The sequence below is a fragment of the Dendropsophus ebraccatus genome, chromosome 14 (genome assembly GCF_027789765.1).
Source record: "Dendropsophus ebraccatus isolate aDenEbr1 chromosome 14, aDenEbr1.pat, whole genome shotgun sequence".
In the NCBI taxonomy this organism is placed as follows: domain Eukaryota; kingdom Metazoa; phylum Chordata; class Amphibia; order Anura; family Hylidae; genus Dendropsophus; species Dendropsophus ebraccatus.
The window spans coordinates 39238187-39259017 of NC_091467.1; the positions used below are offsets into that span (position 1 = coordinate 39238187).

The window sequence follows — 20831 nt, forward strand, 5'->3', positions numbered from 1 at the left end:
CTCTGTATATCTAAAAGAGGAGGGTGGAGCTGAGGAGGGCGGGGACACTGCTGAAGTTGGCTGGGGTCAGTACTGCTAACACGTGTAATGTACTGAACTGGCTTACTTCAGTTCCGGTCCAAGATAAAGGAAATAAACTTAATGTAAGCAAAGCCCCAAGACTTGATGGATTACTCGCTAAATTGAGTTCCCTAAGTTCTTAGGGAACTCAATTTGCCTTTGAATAATGTAATGCCAATCTTCAAAAAGAGCTCTAGGTCTTCCCCAGATAACGACAGACCCGTAGAGGCTTAACGTCCATTGTGTGGAAACTATTTAAAGGGTTTAAAAGTAACTACAACCAGGAATGTGTAGGGGGTAATAGTATTATAAGTGATAACAAGCATAGTTTTACTAATTACAGAAGTTGTCAAACCCACTTAATATGTTTTTAAGAAAAGATGAGTAGAAGCCCGGATAGTGGGGTCGCTGTGGATATAGTGTATCTGGATTTTACAAAAGCGTTTGACACTGTCCCTCATGGGTTAGTTGAGGTCCACGAGTTTAGAAAGTTTAGTTTGCAACTGGATTGAAAATTGGCTTAAAAGGGGTTATCCAGTACTCAGGGCCGATTCTAGCTCCTCTGCTGCCTGAGGCGAGAACTGAAATTGCGCCACATAATGACTGCATATCACCACTCCATAGTGACTAAATACTATCACCAATATTACCACTACAAGGGAAAAATTCTGCCACATCCTGAACTCACTACCCCTGCTTAATGACTGATCAATACCACCAGTACTGCTACTGAATAAAAAACACTGTATAGAGTCCAGCATTACCCCCACACAGTGACAGTATAGTGATCAGGGTACAGTTACATCCAGTGACTCACAGGTGACGTCTTCTCTCATCAGAGTTGTTCACTTTCTCTTTTCTTCACCATTCGGATCCGACTCCATCATGAAGGCTTCTGTTAGCCATGACTTGTCCCCGCAGCATCTATTTGACAGACATTTTAGGCTCCACAATTTAGAAGATCCCTTCTGCATCTCCACACTATTATAATCCCTATTCTCCATATGTAGTCATAATCCCCAGTGTCCCCCATCTCCTAATAATCCTCCCAACTCATCATAATCCCCCCCCCACCTGTGTCTCACCATCTTCTCATATTCCTCCTGTGCCCCCCATAATCCTCCCATCTCCTCATATTCATCCTGTGTCTCCCCATAATCACCCCCCTGTATCATCAATCTCCTGTGTCCCCCCCATCGCCCCACAATCACCCCCTGTATCATCCATCTCCTGTGTCCCCCCATCTCCCCACAATTACCCCCTGTATCATCCATCTCCTGTGTTCCCCCGCATATCCCTATAATAACTCCCTGTATCATCCATCTCCTGTGTCCCCCCCATCTCCACACAATCTCCCCCTGTATCATCAATCTCCTGTGTCTCCCCACAAGTACCCCCTGTACCATCCATCTCCTGTGTCCCCCTATCTCCCCACAATCACCCCCTGTATCATCCATCTCCTGTGTCTCCCCTATCTCCCCACAATCACCCCCTGTATCATCCATCTCCGGTGTCCCCCCACAATCACCTTCTGTATCATCCATCTCCTGTGTCCCCCCATCTCCCCCTGTATCATCCATCTCCTGTGTCCCCCCATCTCCCCACAATCACCCCCTGTATCATCCATCTCCTGTGTCCCCCATCTCCCCACAATCACCCCCTGCATCATCCATCTTCTGTGTCCCCACAATCACCCCCTATATCATCCATCTCCTGTGTCCCCCCCATCTCCTCACAATCACCCCCTGTATCATCCATCTCCTGTGTCCCCCTTATCTCCCCACAATCACCCCCTGTATCATCCATCTCCTGTGTCTCCCCACAATCACCCCCTGTATCATCCATCTTCTGTGTCCCCCGATCTCCCCACAATCACCCCCTGCATCATCCATCTTCTGTGTCCCCCCCATCTCCCCACAATCACCCCCTGTATCATCCATCTCCTGTGTCCCCCATCTCCCCACAATCACCCCCGTATCATCCATCTCCTGTGTCTCCCCACAATCACCCCCGTATCATCCATTTCCTGTGTCCCCCCATCTCCCCACAATCACCCCCTGTATCATCCATCTCCTTTGTCCCCCCATCTCCCCACAATCACCTCCTGTATCATCCATCTCCTGTGTCCCCCCATCTTCCCACAATTACCCCCTGTATCATCCATCTCCTGTGTCCCCCATCTCCCCACAATCACCCCCAGTATCATCCATCTCCTGTGTCTCCCCACAATCACCCCCGTATCATCCATCTCCTGTGTCCCCCCATCTCTCCACAATCACCCCCTGTATCATCCATCTCCTGTGTCCCCCCATCTCCCCACAATCACCCCCGTATCATCCATCTCCTGTGTCTCCCCACAATCACCCCCGTATCATCCATCTCCTGTGTCCCCCCATCTCCCCACAATCACCCCCGTATCATCCATTTCCTGTGTCCCCCCATCTCCCCACAATCACCCCCTGTATCATCCATCTCCTGTGTCCCCCCATCTCCCCACAATCACCTCCTGTATCATCCATCTCCTGTGTCCCCCCATCTTCCCACAATTACCCCCTGTATCATCCATCTCCTGTGTCCCCCATCTCCCCACAATCACCCCCAGTATCATCCATCTCCTGTGTCTCCCCACAATCACCCCCGTATCATCCATCTCCTGTGTCCCCCCATCTCTCCACAATCACCCCCTGTATCATCCATCTCCTGTGTCCCCCCATCTCCCCACAATCACCTCCTGTATCATCCATCTCCTGTGTCTCCCCACAATTTCCCCCTGTATCATCCATCTCCTGTGTCCCCTCATCTCCCCACAATCACCCCCTGTATCATCCCTCTCCAGTATCATCCATCTGTATCATCCATCTCCTGTGTCTCCCCATCTCCCCACAATTACCCCCTGTATCATCCATCTCCTGTGTCCCCCCATCTCCCACAATTACCCCCTGTATCATCCATCTCCTGTGTCTCCCCACAATTACCCCCTGTATCATCCATCTTCTGTGTCCCCCCATCTCCCCACAATCACCCCCTGTATCATCCATCTCCTGTGTCCCCCCATCTCCCCACAATCACCCCCTGTATCATCCATCTCCTGCGTCTCCCCACCAGGCCCGGATTGGTAATCTGGCGGAGCGGGCGAATGCCCGCTGGGCCGCCAGGATTACCAATCAGAGGGGCTGCTGGTCCCCCTGCAAACTAATATCGGCCCCTGCAGTGGTTGAGAGAACAGCGCTGCCGGCCACCGCACTGTTCCCTCGGCCTCTGCTAATGGGGCTGAGCCGGCATATTCTCCCTTCCTCCCCCTCCCCTCCAGAACACTCAAGGGCCGCTCTGCCCCTTAGTTATTTCTCTATGTGTAGCAGAGGTGCCGCACATACCATCGGCTGACGTCATTTCCTGCCGCAGGGGAGCTGATTAATGGAGGACAGGGGAGAAGGAGCTGCTGCCCCCTGCAGCATAGAGTGGCTGCTGCCAACTGAGGAGTCACACAGAGGGGGCCCTTGCTGCTATGAACAAACAGCACTGCTTGGTGATAAGAAAGAAGGACTGTTAAAGACCTGTTCTTCTCACCAAGCTACAGCCAAAGCCTGATCTCCCACCCTGTGTAAGGACGCAACCAACTTTCCCTCCCCCCACTCAGTGACGTCATCATCTCCTTCCTGCTCTGCTGTCAGAGGGGCAGGGGAGCACCATGCTGGCTGTGAGGGAGGAGGACCTGTCAGCATCTGAGATGGAAGGAGCTTGTCTATGAACAGTAAGTGATTGTTTCTTGTCTTATACTGTGAGTGCAAAGTGAAAGTGTGTATCTATATAGTAGTGTGTACAGTATGTGTATTGTGTGTGTAAAGGATTTCTATATGTATGTATAGTGTGTATTTATATATGATATATGCATTTACAATATATATATATATGTGTGTGTGTGTGTGTGTGTGTGTGTATATAGTGTATGCATTCCTCTGTAGTATGCTTATGATAAATGCATGTATGAATGTGCAGTAGGCATGCATATAGAGGCCATGTTCACATGGCGTAACATAACGGCCGTTCTGTGGACGGTGTTAGAGAAGATCATTCCAGTCGGTACTGCAGTACCAGACGGATAATCTTCACTGCCGCTGAATTCGGATGCAGGCGCATCAGTGTGTGTCTGCAGCCGAATTCGCACGCGCCAATGTGTGAACAGACTCGGTTTTCTGTGGCCCCAGAAAACTGACATGTCAGTTTCATGCTGCGCCGCTAGGGATCCCGGCCGGAGTGTATACTATGTGTATACACTCCAGTCAAGATTCCTTAGAAAGTACCATTACATAAGTTCCATAGTAATCATGGCCGTTGTTACAACAGCCATGATTGTTACATAACCTACGCAGTGGGAACATGGCTTTATAATGTATATTTGTACAGATTGTGTTCATATGTGCATGTATTAAACAAAATACAAAGGACCACATCTACTTCATGCAAAAATTGTGTCTTTTTATTCTTACAGTATTATATATATTTTGTATATACAATGTGGTAGAACATGAAAACACATGTTTTGCATGGAGGAGATGCAGTCCTAGTTTATAGTCTACTTTGTGAGAGGGATGCCAGGGGTTGGTTGTAGTGCGCCCAGCCCAAGGGAATCTGCAGTACACAGCGCGACACAAAGTGTATACTGCCTGTGGTAGACAAATTGTGCCGACATGTGACCATACACAAACTGTAGCATCAGCACAATCTGTTTAATGCCGGCTACATGTGTACATATGTATGCATGCACAGTGTGTGTTTATGTTGTATGTATGTATGCACAATGTGTGTCTGTATGTATACATGTATGTATGCACAGTGTGTATGTATGTATATATATATATATATATATATATATATATATGTATGTATATGCACAGTGTGTATGTATGTGTATATGTATGTATGTACAGTGTGTGTGTGTGTGTATGTATGTATGTATGCATATATGTATGCACGATGTGTACGTATGTATGTGTGCACAGTGTGTCTGTATGTATATTTGTGTGCATGCACAGTATGTATGTGTGCACAGTGTGTGTGTATGTATGAATGTATGTATGCATGCACAGTGTGTGTGTTTATCTTTATGTATGTATGTAGGCACAGTATGTATGTATGTGTGCACAGTGTGTGTTGAGTGTTTGTGATGTATGTATAGCATATGTGGTGTGTGGATGCGGGTAAGAAATACAGAGGGGACCTGATACTATAATACTATATAGAGGTGCAGAAGGGCTGGACTACTATTTAGTAGCACAGACTGCTTATAAGGGGGCACAGAGGGAGAAAGGTTACTGTGTTAAGCAATACACTTGAAGATGATGCTGGAGCAAGGATCCTAAATTGTTTGTCTGGTAGATCTTGCAGGGAGGTGTCATGGCTGGAGAAGTCTTCATGATAGCCAACCAAGAAAAAGAGAACAACTTCAGCAAAAACGTCACTTGCTATTCATGCACAGAAGACACCTCCTGTGAGTCACTGGATGTAACTGCACTATAATTACTCCTTTTTATTACCAGCTAAAGTGTAAATCAGTCAGAGCAGGCCGGGGCAGGAGGTGCAGCTGGGGCTCTGCTCTACCTCTCACACTTCAGCTGGTAATGATTATAAAAGTTTAGGTCCTGTCACTTATATCTCCCTCGCACCTGTATGCCGGGATCTACAACACTGTACGTGGTATGGACCACTCTTATTCCCTTTAAGAGCACAGACATACCTAATCCATTGTGGATTTGGTGCATCTGAAATACATAAATATGCAACATCAAATCCACAGCAGATTATGTTGTTTTTTATGTGTTGATGGTAGGGTTCATGTATTTAATGAAGTAGTGAGTAATGAGCAGAATTCGCTACAGCCTGTATAGCACACTGCTGTCTATAATATATTGGGGAGCATATATTATGTGGGCTGCTGAGGTTTGAGTGCCAGAGCTGATTTTAAGTCCCAGTCCAGCCCTGCTCCCCACAATCACCCCCTGTATCATCCATCTCCTGTGTCCCCCCATCTCCCCACAATTACCCCCTGTATCATCCATGTCCTGTGTCTCCCCATCTCCCCACAATTACCCCCTGTATCATCCATCTCCTCATATTCCTCCCGTGTCTCCCCACAATCACCCCCTGTATCATCCATCTCCTGTGTCCCCCCATCTCCCCACAATTACTCCCTGTATCATCCATCTCCTGTGTCTCCCCATCTCCGCACAATTACCCCCTGTATCATCCATCTCCTGTGTCCCCCCATCTCCCCACAATCACCCCCTGTATCATCCATCTCCTGTGTCCCCCCATCTCCGCAAAGTAAAACAAAAAACAGGCCAGCAGCTACTCACCTCACCACTCGTTCCCACGCTGTCCCTGTGGCCTCCTGGATGCTTCCTGGTCGCTTCCTGGTCAGGCTGATCACAGATCTCATGGAGCAGCCTGACCAGTTAGATATCACTGGCTGCTCCAGATCACTTCTAGATTGCAGCACTAACACAGCCTGCGATCTAGAAGTGAATGGCAGAGCAGAGAACTGATAGTTCCCTGCTCTGAGCCTCCTAATAAGGACACAGACACAGCTGACAGCAGGGGCGCACCTATAGTGCAGAAGCAGGGAGTCCAGCATCACACTGGAGTCCCTGCTTCTGCATGTAAATTCCGTGGGCGGTACGCTATTAGCGTAGCACGCCCCGGAATACACATACTGGAGCAGACACATCAGTCTATGGCTGATCTCTCTGCTCCAGTAGTCAGTGAGCGGTCATGCATGTAATATATGCATGGATGCTCACTGTGCAGGGGCGGCCAGTGCCGCCCCCTGCAGGGTCCTAAGAGCTGCCACCTGAGGCGAAGACTTCACTTCGCCTCATGGCAGATGCTGGCCTGCCAGTACTACAAAAACATAGCCACTTTTGCACTACAAAAACATAGCCACTTTTGCACCACTTTTGTCTCCTGATTGAGTGGGGTTTGTAACTCAGTTCCATTGAAGTAAATGGAGCTCAATTGCAAACCACACCTGAACTGGAGACAAGAATGGAGCAAAAGTGGCCATGTTTTTGTAGCACGGGATAACCCCTTTAAATGACCGTACCCAGAGAATGGTGGTCAATGATTCCTTATCTGGTTATAAGTGGTGTACCCCAAGGGTTAGTACTGGTTAAGTACTGGGCCCCCTTCTGTTTCATCCTTTAAGGTCAAAGCAAGTTTTCGTTTTTGCGCTTTTGCTTTTTCCGCTTTATGTTTAAAAGGCCATAGCACTTGCATTTTTTCACCTAGAAACCCATATGAGCCCGTATTTTTGCGACACCAATTGTACTTTGCAATGACAGACTTTATTTTCCCATAAAATATGCTGCAAAACCACAAAAAAACGCCGTTCACCCTGGGGTAAAACTGACTTGTTATGCATGTTCCTCAAGTCGTTACGATTGCAACGATATGTAACATGTTTAATTTTTCTTTTATCTGATGGCTTTTAAAAAATTAAAAACCATTGTTAACAAATATATGTTGCTTAAAATTGCTCTATTCCCAGGCTTCTAGCGCTTTTATCCTTTGGTCTATGGGGCTGTTTGAGGTGTCATTTTTTGCGCCATTATGTGTTCTATCAGTACCTTGACTGCGCATATGCGACTTTTTAATCGCTTTTTATTACATTCTTTCTAGATTTGATGCGACCAAAAATGCGCAACTTTGCACTTTGGAATTTTTTTCCCGCTTACGCTTACCTTGGGAGACCAGGAATGTAGTAAATTAATAGTTCGGGGGATTACGCGCGCTGCGATATCAAATATGTTTATTGTTTATTTATAAAATGGGAAAAGGGGGGTGATTTGAACTTTTAATAGGTGAGGGGATTTTTTATTAATAAAATTTTTTTTTTAACTTAACTGCAGCTGTCAGGTTTGACAGCTGCATTTAGATGCTTAATTAACCGGCGCGGCAACGGGACCCGCGCCGGCTAATAGAGGAGCTGCCAGGCTGTACATAACAGCCAGGAGCAGCGCCGTTCAGAGCGGGGTCCCGGCTGTTATGTACAGCCTGGCAGCTCCTCTATTAGCCGGCGTGGGTCCCGTTGCCGCGCCGGTTAATTAAGCATCTAAATGCAACTGTCAAACCTGACAGCTGCATTTAGATGCTGTGCTCCCGGGGTTCTAGGGGGAGTTACACTGGGAGAGTCACTGGTAGAGAAGGATCTGGGTGTACTCGTAGATAATAGACTACAGAACCCCACACAATGTCATTCAGCTGCTTCTAAGGCCATCAGGATATTGTCATGCATAAAAACAGGCATGGACTCTCAGGACACAGGCATATTATTACCCGTTTATAAAAGCTTAGATGCGGCCTCATCTGGAGTTTTGGAACCCGATTCATGGAAAGGATGTCCTAGAGCTGGAAAAAGGTACAAAGGCAGGCAACTAAACTAATAGGGGGAATGGAGCATCTTTGGGTCTGTTTACACACACAAATTATCTGACAGATATCTGCCAGATTTTAGCAGCCAAAACCAGAAATGGATTTGAAAAAAAGAGAAATCTCAGTCTTTCCTTTATGACCTGTTTCCTGTTTATAGTCCATTCCTGGCTTTGGCTGCAAAAATCTGTCAGATATCTGTCAGATAACACTGGCCAACAAACTTTCAAAAGTTCTTTGGTTCCGAAATAAAATTAGCCATTTCTTAATGATTTTTATGTGCTGAATTCAAATATCACAAGGAAAAATGTTAATTGGCTCTAGTTTCTATGATATCGCAGAGTTCTCATGTTACTGTTTTGTGAATTGTATAGAATACAGTATAATAGCCGACATATTTATTACTTCTTCAATCATAAGGAAGCAAGTTTACTGTTCATAAGCTTTTGAAATATATTCATAGGAAACTTAGCTCTATCTGAAATCAACTCCAATTTACAGGCAGATCCTAGAATTTTTACAAATTAATAATGTTTATTGAACTCTGGAATGTAGGTCCTTATTCAATGGCTTCTCGGTGCATATACACATGTCCTTTGTATTCATACAAGGGATTGTCTCTGATAACTGTCCAACAGTAATCTGCAAGCATTGATGGCTTCCATTGAGGCTAGGTTCATACTGTGTTTTTGCAATCCATTTTTTTTTTTATTTTTTGCAAAAAACGGATGAAAAAACGGATGCATTTGTGTGCATCTGTTTTGATCCATTTTTCCATTGACTTCCATTGTAAAAATAAAAAACGGATCCTTTTTTTTTTTAATGGACACAAAAACGTAGCTGACACTACTTTTGTGTCCGTCAAAAAAACAGATCCGTTTTGATCCGTTTTATTTTTTATAATGGAAGTCAATGGAAGAACGGATGCACACAAATGTATACGTTTTTTGCAAAAAAACGGATTTCAAAATCGCAGTGTGAACCTAGCCTTACCCTGATACCTTTTTTCCATATTGGTCATTCTAAGATGATGCAATATACCAGTTGATGATGCAAACTTTTCCCAGTATTGTATCACAGGCTGTGAGAAATATAGAAAGTATGTCTATATCTTGAAAATTAGAGCCAATTTCAAAATTTGATCATCATTTTCGATTTCAGCACCCCAAAATTAGTTAAGATCAACTGTTTTCATGTCAGAACCTTTTTGGCCGTTGACCAGTGTAATCTGTGTATGTAAATGGACCCTTAGTTATGAAGATAGATTAAAAGAATTAAAGTAGTTTAGTCTTGAGAAGAGACGTTTAAGGGAAGATATGACTAATTCATTTAAATATATACATGGCCCCTGCAAGAAATATGGGGAAAAGATGTTCCAGGTAAAACCCCCTCAAAAGACAAGAAGGCACTGCCTCCGCCTGGAGAAAAAAAAGGTTCAATCTCCAGAGGCGACAAGACTTCTTTACCATGAGAACAGTGAATATGTGTAACAGTCTACCCCAGGATCTGGTCAGAGCGAAAACAATGGAGTGCTTCCAAAAAGGCCTAGACAAGTTCTTAAACTAAATAACATTAATTCATACTTATAGAACCATCCATCCCCTTCCCTTCCCTTCCCCCACCCCCTACTTGGTTGAACTTGTGTCTGTTTTCAATTATATTAACTATATAACTATATAACATGTTACCTATGTTCCCCAAGACAGAACAATTACAACAATATGCACTTGTACAACTTTCATTTTATCAGTTTTCACAGCTGCATTTAAATGGCTGAGTAGCCTGGCACGGCAATCGGCAATGAGCAGATAGTGCCCAGGAGCCGCACGGTTAAGAGCGGAGTCACGGCCTGGCCTGTGGCAAACTCTATGCACTGATCACCCATCTAACTCCCGAAAGGAAGGTAAAAGACCTCCGGCAGCCAGAAAAAAAGTGATCAGAACCCCCACATTACACAGCGGGGGTCCCGATAGGACAGTGACAGGAGCACAGCTCCTGTTACTGACATTTAAATGCCACCATAGCGGCATTGAAAGGGTAAATGTGGGCGGCTGCGGATCACGGCGGCTCGTTATTAACCGTGAAGATACAGCTGGTCCGCAGTCTCTATGAAGAGAGTTCAGCTTCTGAGTTTGCTTCATAGAGCCCCTGCAGACCATGATGTGAAAGTATGCCACGTGTCATTTAGGCCATGATTTTCACGGCATAAATTTACGTTCATTGTCATTAAGGGGTTAATGCGTGATTGTGCTTCTTTGGATCTGCACATTACACCTGTGTGCTTGCTGTGTATACTTAACCCCTTAAGGACAGAGCCAATTTTGATTTTTGCGTTTTCGTTTTTTCCTCCTTGTGCTTAAAAGGCCATAGCACTTGCATTTTTCCACCTAGAAACCCACATGAGCCCTTATTTTTTGCATCACTAATTGTACTTTGCAATGACAGGCTGAATTTTTGCATAAAGTATGCTGCGAAACCAGAAAAAATTCAAAGTGTGGTGAAATTGAAAAAAAAACCAACGCATTTTGTTTATTTGGGGGAAATGTGTTTTTACGCCATTCGCCCTGGGGTAAAACTGACTTGTTATGCATGTTCCTCAAGTCGTTACGATTAAAACGATATGTAACATGTATAACTTATATTGTATCTGATGGCCTGTAAAAAATTCAAACCATTGTCAACAAATATACGTCACTTAAAATTGCTCCATTCCCATGCTTATAGCGCTTTTATCCTTTGGTCTATGGGGCTGTGTGAGATGCGCCATGATGTGTTCTTTCTATCAGTACCTTGATTGCGCATATACGACTTTTTGATCGCTTTTTATTACAATTTTTCTGGATTTGATTCAAACAAAAATGCGCAACTTTGCACTTTGGGATTTTTTTGCGCTGACGCAGTTTACCGTGCGAGATCAGGAATGTGATTAATTAATAGTTCAGGCGATTACGCACGCGGCGATAGCAAACATGTTTATTTATTTATTTGTTTACTTTTATTAATAACCTGGGAAAAGGGGGGGTGATTCTGACTTTTATTAGGGGAGGGGGCTTTTTACTATTAACACCACTTTTTTTTTTTTTTACTTTTACACTTATACTAGAAGCCCCCCTAGGGGACTTCTAGTATAAGTGCTTTGATCTCTCATAGAGATCTCTGCAGCATAGATATGCTGCAGAGATCCATGAGATAGGCACTCGTTTACTTCTGGCTGCTGCAGCCGGAAGTAAACAAGTGCCGAGCCGGGGACGGCGGCATCTTGGAGCGGTCCCCGGCCGGTTTCAGAAACGGAGATCGCTCCTCCGGGATAACATCCCGGAGGAGCGATCTCCCCACTAGACACCAGGGATGACGCTGCATCCTGTAATCGGATGCAGCTGTCAACTTTGACAGCTGCATCTGATTACTGTATTAGCGGGCACGGCGATCGGACTGTGCCCGCTAATACCTGCGGTCCTGGGCTACAATCGGCTCCCGGAACCGCCGAGCGGCCCCGCTCTGAACGTCCCTAACGGCATCAGGGTGTAAATATACATCTTAATCCAAAACTTCAAAGCAATTCGGGCTTATGGAGGATCATCAACTATGAAAACATTTAAATGAGAAGCGTTGGGCTTAAAGCGACAATCTGACCCCCCCCCCCCCAACAAAAAAAAACTTTTAAAACTTAAACTGGCTTAAAGTATCTGTGCCCTAACTTTTCACCACCCCTCTCTGTCCCTCCTCCCCAACCTCTTCATCATTTGGAATGGCACTGGAACAATTTCTCCTGTCTGAACATTGCACAGGTGCCTTAACGATCCAGCCCATGTTCAGTATTCACACAGCTAATGAATAGGAGATAATCTGCCTGGAGCATTCCTAATGATGAGGAGAGCGGGAAGGAGGGATGGAGATGTTGTTCCAGCCTAATGCATACACAATCCAGGCAAAGGCCGTTTGGCACAGGGCTGCCAGTTTACAAGTTGTTTTTTTTAGGAGAATAACTGCATCACCTGCCGAATGGACCCCAGGACAGATCTTGGATTAAAAGCAGGTATCTGTACCCACAATCTGACCCCCTCCAAACCGCTTGTACCATCAGAGTCGCTTTAAAAACACATCCGTGTGCAGTCTGACGGATGGCTTGTGTGCTTTTTACGTATAACAAACTAAACACTTATCTGTAGTTGGACTCTCTACGTCATGGGTCTCAAACTCAATTTACCCGGGGGCCGCTGGAGGTAGAGTCTGGGTGAGACTGGTCCGCATCAGGTTTTCCACAAGAAGGGGACTGGAGGGGTGACACGGGACTGGGGGGAGCTGGGGGGTGACACAGGGGACTGGGGGTGACAAAGGCGACTGGGGGTCTCTGAGAGGGGACTCGGGGGTTCAGGGGGTGACAGAGGACTGGGGGGTGACACAGGGGACTGGGGGTGAAACAGGGGACTGGGGGGGTGACACAGGGGACTGGGGGTGAAACAGGGGACTGGGGGGAGCTGTGGGTCACTGAGAGGGGACTGGGGGGGTGACACAGGGGACTGGGGGGAGCTGGGCACACACCCCTCCTCCTCCTCTCACCCCCGGCACCGACCCTCTCCTCTCAGCCGCACATGCAGCTCCTCGATCTCTGGAGGAAGCCGCGGGGACTGCAGGGTGAGGTGATCGCATCGCTGCAAGTCCTGGGGCTGTAAAGCAGGATTGGGGGTCTGCGCTGCATCCCCCGATCCTGCTGAACAGCCCCAGGACTTGCAGCGATGCGATCACCTTGCAGTCCCCGCGGCCTCCTCCTCCAGAGACCGGGAAGCTGCATGTGCGGCAGGGACGCCAGGGACCGCCGCCGCACACCTCCCCTCCCACCACCGCCGCCGCCCACCTCTCCGTCATCTTCGGGAGGTCGGCTGAACAGCTGCAGCCCTCCCTGATGCCGGCCCCCCTCTGCCGCGTCATCCGCTGCTCAGCCGCGATTGGCTGAGCATAAAGTTGAGCTCAGCCAATCGCGGCTGAGCAGCTGATTAGGGCCGCACTTACAGGAAAGCTACCATTGAGGTGGGGGCCGCAAATTAGTGTCCCGAGGGCCGCAGTTGGCCCAGGAGTTTGAGACCCCTGCTCTACATCATCATAATAGAGCACCACACTACAGACACTACAAGTTGTGTGAGTGTAGTACTGTGGCTGTACAGGGTGTGATATTTGGTCAGCACACTGGCTAAATATCACATGCTGCACAAGGATGTGTGCTTTAAGCCTTCGGGTTCAAGCATAGGCATTCAAAGACAGGATACAATAATAAAAATCTACATACAACTCATGATGACAGAAAGTTAAAAATTACCCGTATCTCCAAAGCAATATCCAGATATGGGTCAAATGTGTCAGAGACGCTCTTACAAACTGAACATTTTACTAAAGAAGAAAAAAGAGGGGAAAAAAAGAAAAAACAGTTTTTAAAAATGTTGCAACTATCTTTTATGCAGTTTTGTTGTGAAAAATCTTTATTCTTCACTCACCTCGAGACCGCAGGTAGCCCCCAAATATCTGATGAACTAAAGTTGTTGCTTGACTTTGTCGATCCAGCCTAGGAAGAAAATTACATTTTCATACAAATCTTTTTTTTCATAAAGGCTTTAAACATTTAAAAGGAAAATTGTCAGCAGGTTTGTGCAAATGGGCCTGCTGAAAGCTACTTGCAGCCACGTATTTTATCTCTCCAGTAACATTAACCCCTTGCCTCCGCAGCCTGTTTTGGCCTTAATGCTTAAAGTATTCTCAATAAAAACAATAACAGCAGAATATCTAAACATATAACTTAACACCCCCCCACACACACACCCGCCCATCCCCACAGAGAACATCTTTCCAGTTAAACCCATGAGCCAATACAAACCCTCTTTTTCCTATGGAGTCAATCCCGCAGGACATCATATAGTAATCCTCAAATTATGAGGTGTCTCAACTCTGTCTCTCACTTCCACCTCCCACTAACTTGTTCAAGAAATTAATTTTATTCTATCCGCCCAGAGTTCCCGCACGCGCGAGAACCGCTCCCCAGGCCACGCCGAACAGACCACTCCACAAAAAAAAAAAAAAACCTTTCAGAAGTTAACTGCTATAGCTATTCATATACTTGACCTCTCTTCAGCAGACCCAGCCATGGGAGCCCCCTCCTCACAAACGATATACTCGCCTGCGTCGGCCACCCACCTTCTTCAGATGGGTACCCAACACACAGCGAGTCCACCCCAGATTTTGTCACACTGGCTCTAGCCCTCCCCAGTATCACTGTGGAGGTTATCGCGCTTACTCTGCTCTCCCCTGATGACCAGCCAACCACATATGATCTAGACTGACACCTGGGAAGACCAGGTTCCATATACACACACACCAAACTGGGGCTGCACCTAAGCGAGGTCCAGCCGAGGCTGCAAAAAAGAGGTCTCTTCCTTTTTACCTTATCACCTTCATATATATATAATCCTACACAAAAAAAAAAACAGACAACAGAAAAAACAAACAAAACAAAAAAAAAAATGTCATACCTAATCATCTCAGCCCAGACCCAGGGCGCGTCCCCCCCCCCCCCCCCCCCGCCCAACCGGGCACAGATGACCCCCCGCACGGTCAACCCCAGAGCTAACCCCAATATCTTATCTAAAAAACACAGGTGTCCCGCGCGTACTCCACCGGTCACAATCCTTTATAAAAGGTATTACCTTAATAGTCCATATTGTACCTCCTCTTTGGGTTAAAAAACAAACAAATTTTCATAACTATACATGTTCTCTTACCCACCCATAACAATAGTCATAGCAAGAATATGGAGAATTTAAAAAAAAAAAACCTTATCTAACCCCCCACCACCACCCACCTCCATCAGTTATTCCCAACTTAAGTTCCAGTGGCCACATTTTCCATGTTTTCCAAAACAACTGAATCTTGTTGCTTATCTTGGCTATTATATTATCACTATTATATTATTTACTGCTTTTTTCCAACTAGAGATCTCTGGTGACCGAGGTTGTGTCCACTGGCTTAAAATACAATTTCTAGCCACGAATAGAGTATATGTACAGGGCATCTCATATTTGTGAAAATCCCCAATATACAACACAAAGGTTTAAGATGAATTTTAATCTTAGTAAGTCTATTACTACATCTCTCCAATATCTAAATAGCATGGGGCACCTCCACAACATATGTACCAGATCTCCCCTTGCCCCTAAGCATCTAATGCATACATCTGAACTTCTAATTTTCATTTTTGCTAGTTTCAAAGGGGTATAATGTGTCCTATAGATTATAGACAGCTGCAAAACCGTACGGCTAAGGGCCCTATTCCACCGGACGGTTATCGTTTGCATTATCGTTAACGATTAACAATCTCAAACGACAGCTATTGCAAAAGACCTGAAAACGTTTACTCATTTCCATGGAACGATAATCGTTACTTATGATTGTAATTTTCTTGGCTATTTATTCGCTATTGCGTTCGTATCTATTGCGAACGACCGATCAATGTCTTATTCAATGCGAACGATTTGCGAACAAGCAACGATAAAAATAGGTCCAGGTCTTCTAAAGCAATCAACGATTTCTCGTTCGGTCGTTAATCGTTAACTGCATTTCAACCGAACGATTATCGTTTAGATTTGAACGATTTAATGATAATCTGAACAATAATCGTCTGGTGAAATAGGGCCCTAAAACGGGGACTACAATCCTTTGCTGCTTCTAACACTGCAGACCAATCTATATCCTGTGTCTCAAGATCCTCTTCCCATTTTATTTTATAATGTGCATTTATTCTATATTTAGTTCTCTGTACAATAAGTTTATATATTTTCCCTATAAACCCTTTTTTAGCATGAATTATTAGTGGTTAAAAAATATGATCTAGTACACTAAATATTTCTCTATCTTGTGTTGCCATTAATCCATGCCGAATATGCATATACCTAAAGTGCTCTCTATAACTAATTCCAAATTCTTTTTGCAATAACTCAAACTTCTTATTACTTCTCCCCTTATCTACTAAATGATCAATTTGTGTTTTCCCTTCCTTACCCAAAATATAGGATCATCTATTTTGTTTAGTTCTTTAATTTTGTGGAAGTTTTTTTTTGGCAGTTGGGGGGGCTGCTTTTAACTATTTTCAGGTCTGTAGTGGGTCTGTATCTTGCCATTGCGGTGAGCTGTTGCATTTTTTTGGGTTTTTGTGGGTTTTTGTGTGTTTGCAATTTCAGCCATAGCAACGTGCTCCTGCCTAGTGTGAATAATGTTCTAGAAGAGCTGATCAAATTTGTCCTAGTTCTTTAATTTTATAATTTTTCCTTAACGGTGTAATATGGTTTATCCCTTTAAGCTCCAGCTTCCTTTATACCCTATACCATACTTTTTTTTACCATATAATCTATTGGATTATTTTTATTACCAATCTTCTCAGCCTCTAGCAAGGTCGGGAGGTCTGAATGAAATTGATTCACCTGTGGCTCCTAAGTCCCCGTAAAATTGTACAACTTCCATCTAACAATATACATCATTTGAACAGCAAGAAAGTAAAGATCATAATCTGGTAGTTTAAAGCCACCCTTGGTTCTATCTTGGATTAATGTGTCATATCAAATTCTTACACTCTTGTTCTTCCATATGAGCATATTACATAGAGCAATTATATGACGAAAAAATGTTTTTTGTTATCCACACTGGGCTATTTGCTAACACAAAAAGGACTTGAGGCAATAGGACCATTTTAATAATACTCATTCGAGCCGCCATACCAATCAGGAGTTTGTTCCATATTTGGATTTTCTTTTTAATTTTGGAAAGGAGAGGTATCACATTGAGGCCAACAAATTTTACCTCCGCAGCCTGCTTTGGCCTCAATGCCCAGGGCCTATTTTGCAAATCTGACCTGTTCTCTTTATGTAGTGATAACTTTGCAATGCTTTTAACTATCGTGGTTATGCAGAGATTGTTTTTTCGTGACATATTCCTCTTTATGATAGTGGTATACTTTGGTTGATACACTCTATAGTTTTTTGTAAAAAAAAAAAAAAAAAACACAGCATTTGCGCAAAAATTTGCAAAATTTACAAATCCTTTATATTCAAAATTCTCTTTCTGAGAAAAATAGTTATGCCACATGAACTAATTATTACTGCATCATTTACAACGTGTCATGGTGACGTCATTTGGTCACCATCCATTTACTTTTTAGGATGTTAGAGGGCTTCAAAATTTTGCAGCGATTTTTCAAATTTTCAGGAAAATTTCAAATTCTGATTTTTTTTAGCGACCAGTTTAGCTCTAAAGTGGAATTGTGTATTAACCCTTTAGGTGTTTTGCAGAAATTTAAGTTGGAGGGGAAATTTAAAATTCTCCTTTTTTTGGAAGATATTCCATTTAATAAATTTTTTCCCTCAAAACACAACAAATACTAACTGAAAAATGGAACTCACTTTTGATTCCCCTTATTCCAATGTTTCTAGCAATCCCCCATATGTGGCCACAGTGCATACCTGACTGTGGTCACATGACCATAGACCTCAGACATGACAGAGACCTTGGGAATTTTGGGGTCATTTATTTACTTCAGTTTTTTTTTTTTTAGCCATTATACCAGGTCGCAGTGGCCTTGCGGTGCCAAATTATTTGTGTAAGACAAGTTGAAGTTTTCATTTGTACCATTCTGGGGGACATGTGACACCCTGATCATTATTAAATTTTTTATGAGGTGGTACGAAAAAAAAAACAATTTAGCAGCTGTTTTACATCTTTTTTTGTATGCCATTTACTATACGTCACATGACATGTTATTGGTACTCGTCAGGTCGGTACGATTACAGTGATATCCATTTTATATAACTTGTGTTATAGTTTATGGCATTTATACTATAAAAACTGTTTGTGTCTTGCATATTGTAAGGGCAGTAACATTTAAATTATTTTGCCAATGGAGTTATGAGAGGGATTTTTTATTTTTTTTTGCAGCATAAGCTGACGTTTTTAGTGGTACACCTTTTGGGTACAGGTATATTTTTTAGGGGGCGGGATTAACAAAAAATTGTCATTTTGTTTAGATTTTAAAAAATTTTTAAAGCGTTAATCAAGCGGTATAATTAATGTAACGGATTAATAGACTGTTTCATTACGGACGTGGTGAAACCAAATATGTGTATCTTATTTATAGGGGATCTTCAAGAAAGGGGGATGGGGAATGTGTATATTTATTTTAATTTATTTATTTAATTTATTTATTTAAATAAATTATTTGTGTTTTTTTTGTTTGTTTTACTTTTGCAGGTACATGTATAATGCATTACATCACATAATCCATGCCGTAATGCATTATATAGTGAATCAGGGGCTGGCTGGCAAATTTTAGCCTGGGGGGCAAGCACACAGCAGTGGCCCATGAGTAGCCGGCTAGCGGCCCATCCTTAAAGTACCACTCTGGCCCTTACCTATTATTACGCTCCCTACATCAGTGCGAGGAAGGTAGATGCCACTCGGACCTGTACTTCCTCCAGCGGAATTGTTCTGACAGTTCGGATAACACATTCGGCCCTTCCAGTCATTTGTGACCAGGGAATTCCTACTACTCACTGTGAAGTCACTTTCCTGTATAAGTATATGGGACGGCTCAGCACTGACACGGAACCATAGTCCCATAGACTTACATTGAGAAAGTGACTTCTGGCCCCTTCACACAGAGCAGTAGGAATTCCCTGGTCACAAATGACCAGAAGGGCTGGAGACATTATTCGAACTGTCGGAACATCGCCGCTGGCAGAAGTACAGGCCGGGGGTACCATCTACCATCCGTGCACTGATATGGGAAGCGCAATAATAGGTAATGGCCGGAGTGCTTCTTTAAAGGGAACCAATTAGCACAATTGTGCTAATATGGTTTTCAGCTGCACAGTATAGATTTACTGTGCAGCTCCCTAAGGCATGGTGGGATGGTGGGAAAGCTGGGTGACCACATCATACGGAGTATAAGATGGGCAGAAAGCTGAGTGACCTTCATCATACTGAGTATAGGATCCAGGGAAAGCTGGGTGACCTCCATCATACTGAGTATAAGATGCTGGGAAAGCTGGGTGACCACATCATACTGAGTATAAGATGGTGGGAAAGCTGGGTGACCACATCATATTAAGTATAAGATGCTGGGAAAGCTGGGTGACCACATAATACTTAGTATAAGAAGGGTAGAAAGCTGGGTGACCACATCATACTGAGTATAAGGTGGTGGGAAAGCTGGGTGACCTTCATTATACTATGTACTAGATGCTGGGAAAGCTGGGTGACCTCCATCATACTGAGTATAAGATGGTGAGAAAGCTGGGTGACCTCCCTCATACTGATTACAATACAAGATGCTGAGAAACTGGGGTTTCTGTATTTTCACCATAGTTCACTTTTCCCTCCACATGATCACCTTTTCTGTCAATGCCTCCCCCCCAAGCAATACCCCTGTGGGTATGGGCAATTTCTACTGGGCCAGCCATAGTTCAATTCTCCTTCCCCTCATGTGCACACCCCCTATTAGTAAAAATCATAGTAAACAAAGCAACATGCACACATACTGTAGTTCTACCAAAGCATCAGAGGATCATGCTGGGAGATGTAGTTGTACAGCCTACCCTATATACCAGTGCTTCTCAATTCCAGTCCTCAGGCCTCACCAACAGGTCATGTTTTGAGGATTTCCTTAGTATATCACAGGTGATATAATCATACTCGGCGCATCAGGTATTATCACAGGTGTCCTTTGTTCGGGATATCCTCAAAACATGACCTGTTGGTGAGGCCTGAAGACTGGAATTGAGAAGCACTGCTATACACCATGCTGGGGGATGTAGTACTACTGTGCCACTGCTCCCCCCTCCTATACTGTGTCAACCTCTAATCTGTTGCACAACTTCAACTCCCTTTATGATTTGCCAATAGGGCTTGATGGGGGTTGTAGTCCTGCACCTCAATGTCCACAGACTGCAAAACTACAACTCCCACCATGAACTGTTAGGAGGACATGGTGGGGGTTGTAGTTCTCATCTGTCCTGGTTCCTGCTTTGTCCTCCTCTGATCCTGTGTGGCTGCTTCCCTTGGTTGGTGGGGGGAAGGGAGTGGATGGCCCTGGGATACTGTGGAGTGGGGATGGGGGGGGGCTGCAGGGGATGCTGTGGGGGGAATGGGGGAGCTGCAGGGGATGCTCTGTGTGTGTGGGGGAGGATATGTGGGCTGCTATTTGTGTGTGTGGGAATGGGGGGCTGCAGGGGATGCTGTGGGGGGATGGGGGGTGCAGGGGATGCTGTGTGTGTGGGGATGGGGGTCAGCAGGGGATGCTGTGTGTGTGGGGGGGG

The 20831-nt window shown here is 44.6% G+C and overlaps 1 protein-coding gene across 4 annotated transcripts in view; it reads right to left on the reverse strand.

Annotated features, from left to right (window-relative positions):
- USP36 (ubiquitin specific peptidase 36) overlaps positions 1 to 20831 on the reverse strand; it is a 224882-nt gene that overhangs the window by 104269 nt on the left and 99782 nt on the right. For all 4 annotated transcript variants that reach the window (XM_069951540.1, XM_069951541.1, XM_069951538.1 and 1 more), the window contains 2 exons: positions 13974 to 14041; positions 13799 to 13869 (listed from right to left, as the gene is read on the reverse strand). In XM_069951540.1, the coding sequence (XP_069807641.1) occupies positions 13799 to 13869; positions 13974 to 14041 (139 nt within the window). The remainder of the gene's footprint in view (positions 1 to 13798; positions 13870 to 13973; positions 14042 to 20831) is intronic.